General features: G+C 36.5%; 1 protein-coding gene across 3 annotated transcripts; it reads right to left on the minus strand.

Annotated features, from left to right (window-relative positions):
* Positions 1-371: 371 nt before the first annotated feature.
* LOC131052076 (uncharacterized) lies at positions 372-15042 on the minus strand. Of its 3 annotated transcripts, none has more exons than XM_059207961.1 (10): positions 14778-15041; positions 14538-14621; positions 14325-14443; positions 13417-13572; positions 4787-4920; positions 3776-3971; positions 3336-3467; positions 2979-3161; positions 849-1018; positions 372-710 (listed from the first exon to the last, which is right to left on the minus strand). In XM_059207961.1, exons 1-10 carry the CDS (start codon positions 14828-14830, stop codon positions 513-515), a joined length of 1425 nt encoding a protein of 474 aa, XP_059063944.1. In that variant the 5' UTR covers positions 14831-15041; the 3' UTR covers positions 372-512. The 3 variants fall into 3 exon arrangements, 2 of the variants coding, with proteins under 2 accessions (XP_059063944.1, XP_057842641.2); XM_057986658.2 differs by having other exon boundaries at positions 849-1033; positions 14778-15036; XR_009107275.2 differs by having other exon boundaries at positions 577-710; positions 849-941; positions 14778-15042.
* Positions 15043-16094: the final 1052 nt, after the last annotated feature.

The raw sequence follows: 16094 nt of genomic DNA on the forward strand, positions 1-16094 counted from the left end.
GTCCAAACATACAGACCCACTTAGATGATTGCAAATGCAATTAAATCTCTTTCACACACCTCCATAGGAAAGCATGTGCAAGTATACACATATGGGCATCAAGAGGGCTGATTCTTATTAATAAGGTATCCATCTACACATCGTATATAGCTATCATGGGAATTATGTTCACATAAATACCTCTATGTTTCCTAGGTATTAGGGCTTACGATAATTGTATGGGCATCTGATCAAATGCAGGGTTGGAATATTGCAGATAGGGGGCATTTGCCTTTGGATTTATCTGATATGTTAGAGCAACTAGTTGTAGAGGATATTCATTGTTCTTCACAGGACAGTTGGCCATTCTTACTTTGTAATTCTCATCTGTGTTTAATAAATTTTTACTCCTTTCATAAAAACAAAAATGCCACCATATTCTAAGGTGCTTCAAAATCATATGATAGCATTAATAAGATTACCACAAGGGATAGAAGTAGAAGAAATATTATGCACATCATTCCAAATCTATGCTAAGTTTCTGTATTTTGATTCTCATCATCACAGGAATATAAGTCAAGAAACATGACTTCCATTTCGAAAATTTCAGCTATGTGATTCCCTATGAACTTTCCATACTTCTTGTAATTATCTTTGTGGGCAAAATCAAGCATCTTGAGCCTCCGAGATGGTGGCATTGAGTCCGAGGATAGAAACTTGAGTAATAAATCCTGGCAACAAAGGTCATCACATCAAGAATACACAATAAATACCAACACGAAAGCTGAAAAATGGCTGCTTTGGAATGATATGAGTATAATATATAATTTATTCAGTACAAAGTCCTATTAATTTCAATCTGCATATACCTTTGCAATGTGATAGACATGTGATCCTTCATTTGCCAGCGCTTGTTGAAATATAAGCTTCCAGTCCCTTGCCTCAAAGTTAGAATACAGAAGCTGCATTGGAAACCTTATTAGCCTCTGGAAAGCCAAAAGCTTCACTCTCTTGTCTTGATCGCGAGTCTTCAGAAAGACTGTGTACAATAGTTCTTGAAAAAAAACACTATAAACAGTCAAACTCATCTTGCTGTTTTGAAGATTTATCCAAATTCAAGAACACAATTTAAAACCTAAGTTTGAGCATTTTAAGAAACATTTCATAGTAATTTTCATATTCATAATAAGGAAAGCATTGTGAATCGGACATGAAATACACAAAGAACATGTCAAAAACACAATAATATCATTTAACTGTATCTGAAAGAAGCAAAAAGAGAATTATAACGATGATGAGTGGTGGTCCCTTAACTGGGGTAACCTTGTTTGGTTCATTGCAACCGTTCTTGCTCTTCCATTACGGTGTTAGGTCCCAATCTCACTACTTGAGGATGGAACCATGCTCACCTATAACCCACTATACTTGGCACAACAGCAGGTAATTTCTTATCAGGGTTCTTTTTGCTTTTGGATTTGAAGTTTTCTTTTTCTTTTGGCTCAGCAAACCCCTTTCTGGAGGAGTTCATTACTGCCTATAAATTTGAAGTTTTTTCCTTCCATTTGGTGAATTCCTCTTGGAACGTTGCAGAAGGTACTTAACTCCACATCACACAAATCTATAGTCTAGTCTGTCTTACAAATAAACCACTGCCCATTGGAGACGTTAGATTTTGAAGCTTCTTTTTAGAGCAGGAATCTTTTTTTTTCAATGGTGGAGCTGCTACAGTTTAGGCATTGGAATTCTAGCTATGGATAATGTTGAAATAATAGCTCGTTCGGATTAAAATTTAAATGTTGTCAAATGGCAATCATATTGTAAACAACTTGTGCGATCTATTCTCCTTATTGTAATTGGGCCAGGACCCAAACATAACATGTACTCTTAATGTGAGCCCCAAATGGGCGGTAAAGGCAAACAAGCAATAACGTCTTAATGAGTCAAGACCTATTTGAGCGGTATATATAATATTATTATGAAATTAATAAGGAAGCCGACTTGAGACTTGACACATCAAGTCAAGTATATAAGCAAGTCATTTGCATGGCATTATACACAATCACATCATGTGAATTACATCAACTAAGTCAGCGAAATTGTTATCTCAAGCTTATTGAAGGTCAGCGCTCATCTCTCTCATTGGCTGGTCTAATATACATGTTGCCAAGTCTGCAAGAGTTATCTTAAGTCTGAGACAGACTTCTGGAAGGCCAGCGATCATCTCCATATCAGTGCATCACATCTCCAAGACAGCAAGGCATAATTGATACATCTCGGTCAAGCGAATTGATTGAAGACTGTTTTGGCAGCAAACTGATCTGATGTTGGAGATAAGTTTCATGTCTTGTAATTGCCTTCATATTTGACATAATATAATTGGATTTTAAGGCTGGGTTTTTCACCTCCAAGAGGGAGGTTTTCCCAGGGTATTGCTGTGTCGTGTTTATGTGCATTGTGTTTTTCATTACATTTTCAGTTTACATTGAATTCTGTTATATCTGATTAGTAAAATTAACAGATAAAAAGTGCGGGTTGAAGTGATGAAAAATGTGTCATATAACTACACATATTTTCTTCCTTTCTTTTAGAAATTTCTCTCTAAATTTATATTTACTGTTTACATTTATATTTTATTTTTAAAATTTATATGATTAAAAAATTACAATTTGACATCTACTTAATATAAACCAAAAAAATAAAAAACATAAGACCACTAGCTCAAATAAAAAGCTCCTAAATTGTTTGAACAGTGACTCTTAATAAAATTAGCTATAACAGCCATATAAGACCATTCTGCTAGCGTCTAGTTTTGGTTTGTTTAGACTGAGGGTTAAGTTTGCTTGATGTAAAGGAAGTGTGGAATTCTCATCTAGTTTTGGACAGCCTACTTTGGCCAGGCTTTTACAATGTTAAGAATGGGAGCAATTTTCCAAATTTCGTTATATTTGCCATTAAGAAATATATTGAAATGATGTTGATTTAAAGGAAAACCATCCCACCTTTTTCATCCACTTCTGGAGGCTCAATCTGCAGTAAAAGCTGAATAGCAGATCGCCTCACTCGTACACTTGAGTCACTGAGAACACTAGTCATTATATTGTAAATGGCTTCTGCTGGCCATGTTTGCAGAGCACCATGCTCGATTATACCACTTGCCATGTGCAATCTGATTTTCCCCAACACTGTTTTCCAGAGTAGAATATTTACATATAAGTTATCCAACAAATCTAATACACAGCAAAAACAGTGCTCCAGCTCTTGCTAAGTAATATTTGAAGGTAGCATGGCCAACCAAAACTAAAAGCCTAATTTTTAACAAATTAAGCGAATGGCATATTCGTTTGTGGAAGACTTACAAGATAAGCATTCTAGCCTTACGAGAGCTGAATCTGTGTAAGGATCAACTAGTTTTGACGCACAATTAGTTACTATTGTCAGAGGGCTTGACTTGTAGACTGTCTCAAATATTTGCAATGCTGCATGTATTGCTGCATGACAGAAAGCTCAATCAGTAACTTTTCCATGTAACATATGCATAGAAAGCCCATGTTAGTTATGCTGAAAACTCCACAATGGCGTTTAGGCATATATCTAGTAAAGAGCACGACTCCATTCACAAGATTCCAAGTATCTTATAGAACACATTGGACAACTTTACAACTGATTGAACATATGATTAAGATGAATGAAATGAAATAAGGCTAAAGGTCAAGATTCACAATTCCTTCAATAGCATACACACATTGAGATTATGACGAGCATTACATCAGGCAGGGAAATGTTGAAGCTATCTCACCAATTTTGTCAGCACTGACATTGCTTGAATCAGGGAAGAGAGTGATTGATTCAAGGAAACTTCTTGCAAAACATGGTTTTGCGAGAAGTTGTATGAGGAATTTCATTGGAGCTTTCTGAAGAACAGTTGGACCTTTTGATAGATAGAAGGATATAATTTGATGTAGCACTGTAGCCAGACAGGCATCCCATTCATCCTGGATAGGGAGCAAAAAGAAGTTGTCATTACTTAAACAATGAAGTATATGAATGTCCCCAAAACCAAAATAGTTATATCACTCAATTGTATAATCAATAACTTAAAGAGGTGCCTGAACTGTCTTCTAATAATGCAGAAAAAGAGGGTTTACAGAAATGTAAAACCTAGTACAAAATTAAACTCATAGGATTACTTGAAACCAGATGCACGCACACACATAGAAACCTCTAAAGAAATAGGATGAAGTGAGCTGTTTCTTTAGAATATAAAAGATTGGATAGGCTAACTTCTAATTCTGATTAGCAGGCAAGGGAGAATTATCCTGCATACTGTAACCATCAAAACTGGATTTGAGGGCATATCTGTACTGTGACTTGGACTAAGTTGTAGGCAGAGCAATACATGGAGCCTAGAAACTGTACAACAAATATGAACTTGAAAAACTAGGGACGAAGGACTATAGCTGACCAGCATGTCATGTAAGGAACAGATTCAGTAGTGATAGGCATTGTGGTGACAACCATATGAATTATTTAGCATCTTCCAATCTAATTGATCAATGTGATGTTTGAAACTTTTATATTTAATTATAATTCTTTAAAAGCCTTATAATTCTCCTTGTATCCTATTTCATTTCATTTCCAAAACTCTTGAATCAAAACGTTTAGTCTTCTATTGTTCTACAATTTTTTTCAGCGAAGCATGTATTCTGATAATAACGCACATAGATACTTAAAAATCCAATTTATATATCACAATATCATTACTAGGGAAAGCGTAGTCCTACCAAGTTGAAAAAAAAGTAATTCTAACCTCATTTAGCTGCTGAAGGTCTTCTAATAACTTCCAAGCACCATCCCATAGGATCCCATCTTGACATAATAATGGCATTAGCTTTGAGCCAAACAGGTCCAAAAACAGCTGAAATCCAGCTTGAACAATGAACACTTCCTAGCTGTAAGTTTCAAACAAAAGACATTCAAAGTAGCTGAAATGAAGAGCAAATGATCTAACAAGTGCATCGGGGGTTTGGCTCGGGAATGTACTTTGGTATGATAGAGTAAGATTTCAAAGTAAAACTATTTTAGTTCATTTTAATTTTGCAGTATAATCTGTGTTAAACTTAACTAAAACTAGCATTTAGTGAATAACAATTTTTTGGCAATCCTTTAGAAGTGCCTTAACTCACAAAGTTGCATGGACACGGATACGGTATCGGATATGGATATTGCCAATTTTTGAGACCTCCAATATGGATACAGCGGGATATGATGTTCATAAAAAACACATACACTTATATTTAACACAATTTCCTAAGTTATTAGAGGAGATTTTCATTACTTCAAAAGCAATATAGACACATAATTGCTACATAAATAACTTTAAGTTGATTTAACAATTTACAATATACAAAAAATAGTAGATTTGCACTGGAAGATAACCCAAAAAAATGGCTGGCTGAAATAGAAAAAAAAATCATTTTTCTTTCTCAATTGGTGTAGGTTTTGTTTATATCAATTTTTTGAATTTTTTTTTTATCGGTAAAGTTTATGATTATATTAATACTTCAGAAAAAAGTACATATTTCTATCCAAAATGGGGATGACACCCCTGCCCACATCTACTATATAGTCCCACCACCAGCAAGAGCGAAAAACCCAGAAACATAAACATACTAATAGATGTTACAAAAAATGGAAGGGATTAACCCCATCACTTGTCACCAATAGCTACATACAACCCCGACTATCCCAACTACCTAGGGATAAACACAGACAAAAATCTCTAATTTACGGCATGTCCACACCCCATGCAGAGAAACTATTACAAAAATTAACAAAAACTATGACTAAAAAACATTGAAAAAAGATTTCACACTTTCATTTTTTTCTTCACCACTCCATTGGTCGAAAAATCTTCTGGCTTGAAATTAGTCCTCTTGGTCACTTCTTTCTTTGACTCCTTGGCCCTGTGCAGCTCCACTTCCTTGTCGCAAATGTATTCCTTTAGGTTCTCCTTGCCGAGTTGAGCCGATTCCGTCTGCTCCTCTTGATTCACACCATCCCTCCACAATAGGAAGGGCCTGAATTCCGCATCAACTCCCTCATGAGCAGGCATAATCCCTTCACCAAAGGACCACCGTAGTCAACGACTCACCACGGCCCGAGCCATTAAAGATGTGAGTCCACAAAGAGAATGAGCAGGCACACACACCTTTGCAACCCATACGACATCTTCCTTTGTTCCAAACTATAAACCTCACGCAACCAACATGGAAATGATGTCCATGTTGGTGTGGTACCGAAATTCTAAGAGAAAATACTCCTCTCCCAGCAACGTCTCAATGATTTGTAGGAAGAGGTCGTCATCAAATTTAAATATACCACCCAGCCTCTTCTCTGAAACCTTTCCAAAGAAGGCCAGCTGCTGCTTGATCGAATGGAGCGAAAAATTCGCTTCTATGGCACCCTCTGTCAAGTGTAACTTTTGCCCTTTGTCACCTTCGCGAAAGCACTTCTCCAAATTTTGATGAATGCTACCCTTGCATCTGCCAAAAAAGCTCCAACAAAAGGTTCTGACGCACCTGCTATTAATTTCTCCTCCTTTCAAGGTTCAAGGACGCCAATCTCAGCCCCCATTAAAATCATAATGCCTTTGTTTGTGCAACTTTAGACTCCTCTCCAAGGCCACCACGTAATTGAGTGAGTAGAGAATGGCGGTGTACTTTCACCAGCCGCATTAATCGCTCCCATGAAGCTAGCTCAGCATTCTCCACGAAGAAAAAAACATGCCATCGCAATAAAATTTGAAGGGTTTTTCAAATTTAAAATACTTCCACCTCGTGGTCCTGTTGATGTGTTTTTCATGCACATGTGAACACAGAATAAAATACCAAGGTATCTTATCGTCTCTTGAACAAAGTTTCCCCAAATGCTGAAGATTTTGCCTAAGGATCAATCGAGGCAACTCCAAGGTTCTTATATGTAGGGTCTCTACGTGTGGATAAGCTCTTGCGGTATGATGTGATTTTGCTGGAATCACAAGGGGACTTACATTTGATGACCTGAGCGTCTGATTTGCTTTGGATATCACTGGAACATGCGTCTTTACTGATCCTTGATTTTTTTTAAAAAGGGAAAAGGATAAGGGTTGGAGAAGGATCTAATTCTAACACTAAGAATGTAGGAGCAATGGATGACCTTTGATGAAACTTTAACTAAGTCTTGCTTTGACATGCTAGGATCATCTCCACAAGGTTAGTGCGATCTTCTAAGGAAAGCTTTATGATATTCAGATCACCGCTACAAGCATAAGACATCGTCAGGTTGATGCATATCAATTAAGAAGCGATAATTGAAGTTAAGCTTAAGTTGAATGATTCCAATTGACTACGCAAGGCAAGTTTGCAATCAACAAACCACTAGTAGTATGGATATACAAATTTCACCATTGATCATACAAATTTCTTCCATTCATCTAATAACATGAAATTAAATTTGAGAAGTATAGAGACCATGCAAATTGTCGAATCAACACAAAATTCACCATTTCTTCAATGAAGTTTGAATGTCTTTTGCAACACTGTCTTGACAACAATCTTTGCCTTCTCCTTCTACCCTACCCTAAAAGCTAATTGCTCTTGAACTACCACTATTGATTATTGACTATCTCTAACTATTCCTCGACTATTAACCTTTACAAATGAAGAGCCAGGGCTTTATATAGAGAGCCCTTTACAAATTGACGACTCTGATTGACTTAGAATCAATGGCTAGGATTAAAGGATAGAAACCCTAATTAGGGTTTGTTATAACAAACTTCCTTAGCCAATGAGAAAATTACATTCAATGAGTGTGGACCAATAGGAAGTAGGGGTAGGTACACCGAAGTTTGTGCCGTCCCCGATGAGTCAAGTACATTGAATCTGGACATGCTGAGGTGGACCAATCCAACTGGAGGAAAAATGACTGGGATGCCACCTTATCTGACGTCTGTGTTTTGGTTGATCCTCCTTTCTGTCTTTTGAAGTGATGAGTGATGTACCTCCTTGACTCCCATATGCTTGATGAGGCTTCCTCATTGTCAAGTGTTCTTTCTCTGGTAGCATACCTTGCCTTGAAGTGTCATTCTTCTCTGTCATCATGTGGTTTCTTCATGTGGTAGAATGAGGTCTTGAGGCTAGCTTGCAACTCCTCGAACACTTGAAGTCTTCCAACGTTTCTAAACACCTTGAGTCCTCCTTTATGCATCTGGGACATCCTTGATGATGATGGGCTTGGAATAGGTCGTCCTTGTCTTGGCTTGATTTTCTTCCATTTGCAAAACAAACCAAAAGATCATTAAGTCCACATGATATATTTATCTCACATAGCATTTTCTACCTTACATCATCAACAAAAAGGCATTAGAATGAAATTCGCTCAAGATCCTCCCTAGGGACAGGCCCTATAAGAATTTCGCTCTGGACCCTTTGGAAGGGTCAGGAGCGAAATTTGCTATTTTGCTCAATTTAGACCTCATCTCCTTGCCTTGAACCTCTCTTGACCTTTAAAATGGCTTTCTCCTGAAGACATCATTGATTTGACCTCCAAAAAGACCAAAAAAGAGGATTTCGCTTTGGACCTTGGCCAAGGACAAGACCTATAAGGAATTTCGCTCTAGACCCTTTGGAAGGGTCAGGAGCGAAATTCACATTTTAGGACAAAATCTTCACATTTTGTGACCACAACTTGCTCAAATGCATGTCTAAGGATGCCTCTAATCTCAATCAACACTAGGTTTGATGCAAAATTGGAGCAAAATAGAGGTTTTAATGATTTCGCTCTGGACCCTTTGGAAGGGTCAGGAGCGAAATTCTTCCTTAGGCTCAAATTCTATCATTTCTCTACTCCAAAATGCCTCCCAAGACAAGCACATGCTAGCCCTCTCTCCACCAAGGCCTGGGAATCCATCTCTTAATCTCAATCATGGGCAAACTAGGTGATTTTGGGAATTTCGCTCTGGACCCTTTGGAAGGGCAGGAGCGAAATTCTTGATTTGCTTATTTTCCTTCACCTAGATTCATTCTTCATACCTTGCTTTCCTTTGATTCTCAACTTTGGATCCCCCTCTCATGAAGACAACACTTGTTTGACCTCAAAATGGCTTGAAAGGAGAATTTCGCTAAAAATCATGGCCAGGGACAGGACTTATTTAGGATTTCGCTCTGGACCCTTTGGAAGGGTCAGGAGCGAAATTCAAGTTCTAGCTTGGAATCTTCATCATTGGTGGCCACAAGTCATTCAAAGGCATGCCTAGGGGCATCTTCAATCTTAATTCACCTGATCCACACTTGGCTTGACACAAAATTGAGAGGAAAAGGAGAGAATGAGAATTTTGCTCTCAACCCTTTGGAAGGGTCAGGAGCGAAATTCACATTTTGAGCTCATTTCTTCATTTTTTCAACTCCAATCCACCTCAAAAGGCAAGCACACATCACTTCACTTCTATCCACGCCATAAGAACCAAGGTCTTGACCTCATCTAAGGGGGAAATAGGTGTTTTCAAGAATTTCGCTCTGGACCCTTTGGAAGGGTTAGGAGCGAAATTCATGATTTAGGACAAAATCCTTCACTCCTCGACTTCTAATCACTTCCTAAGGCAAAAACATGTTAATCCACTTCCAAATATGCCCAAGGAACTAAGATGTTGGCCAAAACAAGGAAGGATATGAGGTTTATGGAGAATTTCGCTCTGGACCCTTTGGAAGGGTCAGGAGCGAAATTCACATTCTTGGACAAAATCCTCACTTTTCAATGCTTTCATTCTCTTCCTAAGGCAAGAACATGTCCATTTACCCCTACTATGTCCAAGGAACAAGGCTTTTAGTCTAAACAAGGAAGAAAATGAGGTTTATGGAGAATTTCACTCTGGACCCTTTGGACGGGTCAGGAGCGAAATTTCCATTCTAGGTTGATTTCTCACTTCTTCCATTCAATTTACCTTCAAATTTGATCAAACTCACCTCTCCTCACCACAATCAAGTCCATTTGCTCAAAACAAGGTCTTTTCAACGTCTTAGTCAAAATAGGGGGTCAAATTGAGGATTTCGCTTTGGACCCTTTGGAAGGGTCAGGAGCGAAATTCTCATTCTAGGTTGATTTTCACCATTTCATCGCCTCAAACCTCTTTTCAAAGGCAAATATGGATCAAAGCCTTCCCAACATGCCTTAGAAGTCAACAAACTTGGTCATAACAAAGAGCAAAATAGAGGAAATGTGAATTTCGCTCTAGACCCTTTGGAAGGGTCAGGAGCAAAATTTTCATTTTAGGCTCATTTCTCACTTCCTTTCTCCTTTCCTTGGCTTGGATACAACTTGTTAGGCCTCCTTCCATCATCATCCAGTTCAAATTGGCATTCTCTTCAAGATTTTGTGAAAAAATAGGGTCTTATATGAGTTTCGCTCTGGACCCTTTGGAAGGGTCAGGAGCGAAATTCACCCTTTGGCTCAAATCCTGACTTCATTTTCACATTTGTTAATCCAAACAAGTGAATTGCCTTCAATAATACCTGGGACATGGATTAGTTCATAGTTTTGATCAATGTAGAGTACTATTTGGTTGCACTTCAAGTTGCTAAATCAAACCTTGGTTGAATGCATAATATCCTCCTAGGTCCCATCCTAATGAGCCTTTGCATTTTGAAGAGTTGTCAGGGGGCTCATTAGGATACCCTGGCCTTGAGAGCTGCTTTGAGAGACTACTTCCCCAAGTTAAGATCGTCAATTATAATCTGATTAGCAAATTTCAGCAAGGGTTGTTCTTAATGGAAGATATTATAATGAATTTAGGACTACTATATTGCGGCTGTCATTTGTAATACCGATTCCTTGCTTTGCGAGTTCTTGACAAAATAAGGGCATTAGCTTTGAGCCAAACAGGTCCAAAAACAGCTGAAATCCAGCTTGAACAATGAACACTTCCTAGCTGTAAGTTTCAAACAAAAGACATACAAAGTAGCTGAAAAGAAGAGCAAATGATCTAACAAGCGCATCAGGGGTTTGGCTTGGGAATGTACTTCGGTTTGATACATTAAGATTTCAAAGTGAAATTATTTTAGTTCATTTTGATTTTGCAGTATAATCTGCTAAGATCTGTGTTAAACTTAATAAAACTGACATTTAGTGAATAACAGCTTTTTGGCAATCCCTCAGAAGTTCCTTGAGAGCTGCTTTGAGAGACTACTTCCCCACATTAATATCCTCAACTGTAATCTGTTAATCAAATTTCGGCGAGGGCTGTTTCTTAATGTAACATAATATAATGAATTTAAGACTACTATATTGCGGCTGTCATTTGTAATACCAATTCCTTGGTTTGTGAGTTAATGTATATTTACTGAGTCATAAGACGTTGAATACTAACGTAACCGTAGATTCTCTTGACTTTCTCTGAGTCAGTTTCCAGCAATTCATGGTTTTCTAATTTGGGCTATTTTGTTCTGCCTCTTTCAGACTGTTGTCAGATAGTGGGGTTGTGGTGTTATGTAGGGGCTGTGGTTTTCTTTTTTATATAGAAAGATAAGGTTCCGTTTTTTGAAGTAGGGGTGTGAAGGGGCTGTGAAAGATAATGAGCAGCTTCATTGTGTTTTTTTATCAGTTTTTGGTATCAGAGCAAATAGATCCACATGGGAGGATACGAAAGTTGTGTAATACTGCTATGAAAGTTCTGTTTTGGCTTGATTAAGTTTTGTTATGTTTCTATGTTTAAAAAGGGGAAGCATGGGCACTCACATGGGTAATTGCAAATGGTTAGGGGAGCTTATTCTGTGGAAATATTACTAAAATAGACACAAATAAATTCTGAATCAAGGAGCACCCGAACTTGATTCAACATAAGCAGCTGTATATGAATTGTTAATTTAATACAGTAGTTAGTTGTTATCTTTCATTTGGAAAGGTTGTGTTTACTGTGTTTTCCCATTCTATATTTTGCTATGTTTCTGTAGTTCTAGTTTACATCCTATGCTGAAGGAAACCAAATGTTCAATGTCTATGAAGAACAGGGGAGATGGAATCTTTATGACAAAAGTGAATCACAAGTTTAAAAGATTGATGCAATGTTGCTGTTCTGAACCGCTATGTACAAAAGGGGAGAGCTGTGAGGAAACAAGAAATAGGTATAGTTATTTGTTTGAGCTTTGGCTGTGAAGTCAAATATGAAGTTAGCTTATAATGTAAGAAAAAGAATAATCAGGGTGGAAGAAAAGATAAGACAAAGGCAGAGGCAGAAGCTAACAAAGGATCAACAAAAAGAGTTGTAAAAATAAGAGATTGAATTAGAAGAGTTATGGTACCTGTTTGAGGAATGTGGGTTATGCAACAATAAGCAAGAAAGGAAAAATAAATCTACAGCAAAGGTGTTGAAGAGTTATGAGAAAGTGAAAAAGAATTGCAAGGATAAATACTCACCTTGCGAGCAAGAGATCTAACAAGTGCATCAGGGGTTTGGCTTGGGAATGTATTTTGGTACAATAAATTAAGATTTCAAAGTGAAACTATTTTAGTTCATTTTGATTTGCACTATAATCTGCTAAGATCCGTGTTAAACTTAACTGAAACTGGCATTTAGTGAATAACAGTTTTTGGGCAATCCATCAGAAGTGCCTTGAGAGCTGCTTTGAGAGACTACTTCCCCCAGGTAATATCCTCAACTATAATCTGTTAATCAAATTTCAGCAAGGGCTGTTTCTTAATGGAAGATATTATAATGAATTCAGGACTGCTATATTGCAGTCTGTCATTTGTAATACCAATTCCTTGGTTTGCGAGTTAATGTATATTTACTGAGCCGTAAGACGGTGGATGCATATCACAACCATGCTGAATGAGAAATTGCAAAAATGGGTAATGTCAAAGGTTGCTTTTTCATACACAGATTTAGTTTTGACCTCATGGCCAAGCTCAAAAGTAAACTAAACCTAGCCAACCCACCTATGGCCAAAAATAAAAAATTGAGAGTCATTGTTAAGGCTTGACACTCATAGAGTATAGAGGGAAATGGTTACCAGGTTGAGTAGCACATATGTGAATCTAGTATGCTTATAAACTAGTTTACAATTATGTAGTCGGTTATATTTAGATCGCTCTAAGTTTTGTTGATTTTGGTCTTCACAGTCCTGTTTCTATGCTGGTTTTGAAAATCTCTTAGAAGCCCCTGATTTTGTAGTCATCATCAAGACATTGTACATCTGATTTCTGTTAACAAATTACATAAAACTCGTACAGAACTCAGGACACAAATGCTTCACTTCCAGGCAGCAATCCATTAAATTAAAAACTATTAAGGATAGTAGTCAAACAACTGTAAGTAAATATTATATAGCGTATGGCAAATTGGCATATGTACCAGATTTGTACAAAATAGATGGTGTCTATATTCTTATCATTATCAAAGAAGGATACGTGAATGGGGATTGTTCATCAGATGCAGAATGTCAGGGGGCTCCAATAGGAATAAGCGAAATAGGAATGCCAACTTGACAATGGAAGCTTCATTGTGTACATCTCCAAAGGCGAGATCAATGTTTGATTGACGAAAAACCATTATATGTAATAAACCTGAAAAGTAGATGTGCAACAAATATGATCAGGAGCAGACCCAAGTGATACTTTCCAAAAGTCAGTTTTATTTCAAGCATAGCAGATACTAAACTGAAGCACAATTAAATTATTTGAATATTAATTATTTCTAACCTTCTACGTTTTATTAAAGTATAATTATAAGTTCATCTCTAACAGACTCTAACGAGATCCTTTTTAATACAGTGAAGCATGTTTTGAATTCCCCCAGTTGTGATTTTCTCTGTTCAAACCACAGCATTTCAGCATGTCTTTGCTGTCATCAAGTATATTGTCTTTCGAATCAGCAGCATGACTTCTAAAGCCAAACGAATTTGCATTCCACTTAAAATTAGAAGTTCATTTCGAATGAAATTCATTTTTCAATATTTGATGCATATTTCCCTCAACTCAACTTTTGATTTTCTTTGTTCAATTCAGTGCAATTCTGAGCATATTTCTTTACACGGACTTCAATTATTATTCTTTTGTATGAGCTGCATGACTAAGTTAGATGCAAGTTTATTTTTCCATTAATTTTTTTCAACCGTAAGTCTGTGCATTCCTCGGTAATTTTCATACCAAAATTTATGTTCTAGATCTTAATCATCTAAACAATAGTTTCTAGAAACTTTATCTTTATAGCAGAAAATAGCTTCAAAACCTAAAGAAACGATAGTCTCGAATCTTTGAACATTCTAGCTTAAAATAATTTGTAACCTAAACAAGAGCAACAAAAAGCACATAAATACCTTCTATCAGTGGTTTTTTCGAGACAATCCACACGGCTACGGATTCAGCGGCTTCCTTTGCCTTCTTTAACATGGATTTGGAGCACTCATGCATAAACTCGTTAAATGAAGATTCGCAGCTTCCAGAAAAAGGAATATTAGCCAGTAAACGATTAACAATAAAAAAATTGAGCATCAAAATTAAACATTCTATGTAAAACAGAATTCTCTTACAATTCACTCTGGAGAAGGTCCAGAGATTGAATAATTTTCTGCATACGCTGTGATTTTTCCTTCGTGGTCGGAATTTTAAAGTCACTGCAAAATATTGGGAATAAAATTTGGATTGCCACTTTTTAGAAAATAAAATGTAGCATTGATACTGAACAAAAACCGAAAAAAAAAATCCTCACGATTTCAAGCCTGTATTAAATTTCACAAGCACATTGTCATAAAGAGCGTAAAAAAATATACCTAGACTTAAAGAGCTCATTGTAAAGTTCTTCAAATAAGGATTCCTGAACCATCCTTGTAAAATTTGTGAGAAAATCAACGGATTCTCTTCTGTTAGTTTGTTAGTCGGAAGTAGGATTTGAACTCGAATTTCCTCACTATCGTTAAGTTCGGGCTGTAAACACGATAAATTTAAGTAATCCCACTGAACATACTTACCGTGACTAAATTTTTTTCTTTTTCTTTGAAAATGTGACTAAACATAGCCGATGATACTCTACAAATAGAACAAGAGACCCAAGCGTCAAGTTCCTAGTCGATGATACTCTACAAATAGAACAAGAGACACGTCAAGTTCTTCCTGAGATGTTTTAAATTAGTGTTGTAATTTTTTCTATGAAGTGTTTTGTTTAGCTTGATCATTGGGACAATGGAGGACATGAGGTCTCCTCATACTAGGCTTTGAGGTTGAGTCCTTTGAAACATATGCATTCTGTATCATCAGAGTTCGTGAGTAATCAAATAAATGCCATAGAAAGGAATTGTAAAATTTGTTGAATGAACAAATTTAAGACAAATTAAAATATGAACAGTTTTAATTTGTCAAAACCATGGCCATTTCCCCAAACCACTAAATCAATTTCAAGATTTAAATTTATTACTTATACCCAAACACTACAGTTCATTTCTGTGTGTAAATTTATTATAATTTTGAATCTGAAATGTTTACTTTGATAGGAAATATTGGGAGATAGCCTATGGAAGAACTAGGGATGCTGTGAAAATATTCTACACATTTAACAATAATTTCTACAATTTTTAATTAAAAAAATAAAGAAAATCTCCATACAATTTTAACCAAAATAATGGAAAAAATTTCAGAACAAAATTAGCTAGACTTCCAAACAATTTAACAGTAATGACTTTGAAATATTAGAAGAATTGCAGAAACAAATTAAGGTATCTGAGAATTGAATCCCCAAAATCCCTGACATATCCTTGGTGAATTAAGTACTCCGTCATAAATATAAAAAGACCATTTGTATCATTTTATCCTATACCAAGAGTAGAAGAGAAATCTGCAATTGAAAAAATAAACAAAACTTTTTTCAAGTAAAAATCAAGGAACATTCCCTTCCAAATTTTAACCAAAAAAGCATAACAGAAGCCCCAAGACACAGGGAAACTCGCTTACAGAGAAACCACCACCCGCTGCACCTCCGCCTGGCCATAACAAAAGCCAAAAGAGCAAGCAACAAACATAATCAACAATCAATAACATAAAAAAATGTCAATTCTGGTGTAGTAAAAAAACTATGAGAGCGTAAAAAACTCTAC

The sequence above is a fragment of the Cryptomeria japonica genome, chromosome 7 (genome assembly GCF_030272615.1).
Source record: "Cryptomeria japonica chromosome 7, Sugi_1.0, whole genome shotgun sequence".
Classification (NCBI taxonomy): domain Eukaryota; kingdom Viridiplantae; phylum Streptophyta; class Pinopsida; order Cupressales; family Cupressaceae; genus Cryptomeria; species Cryptomeria japonica.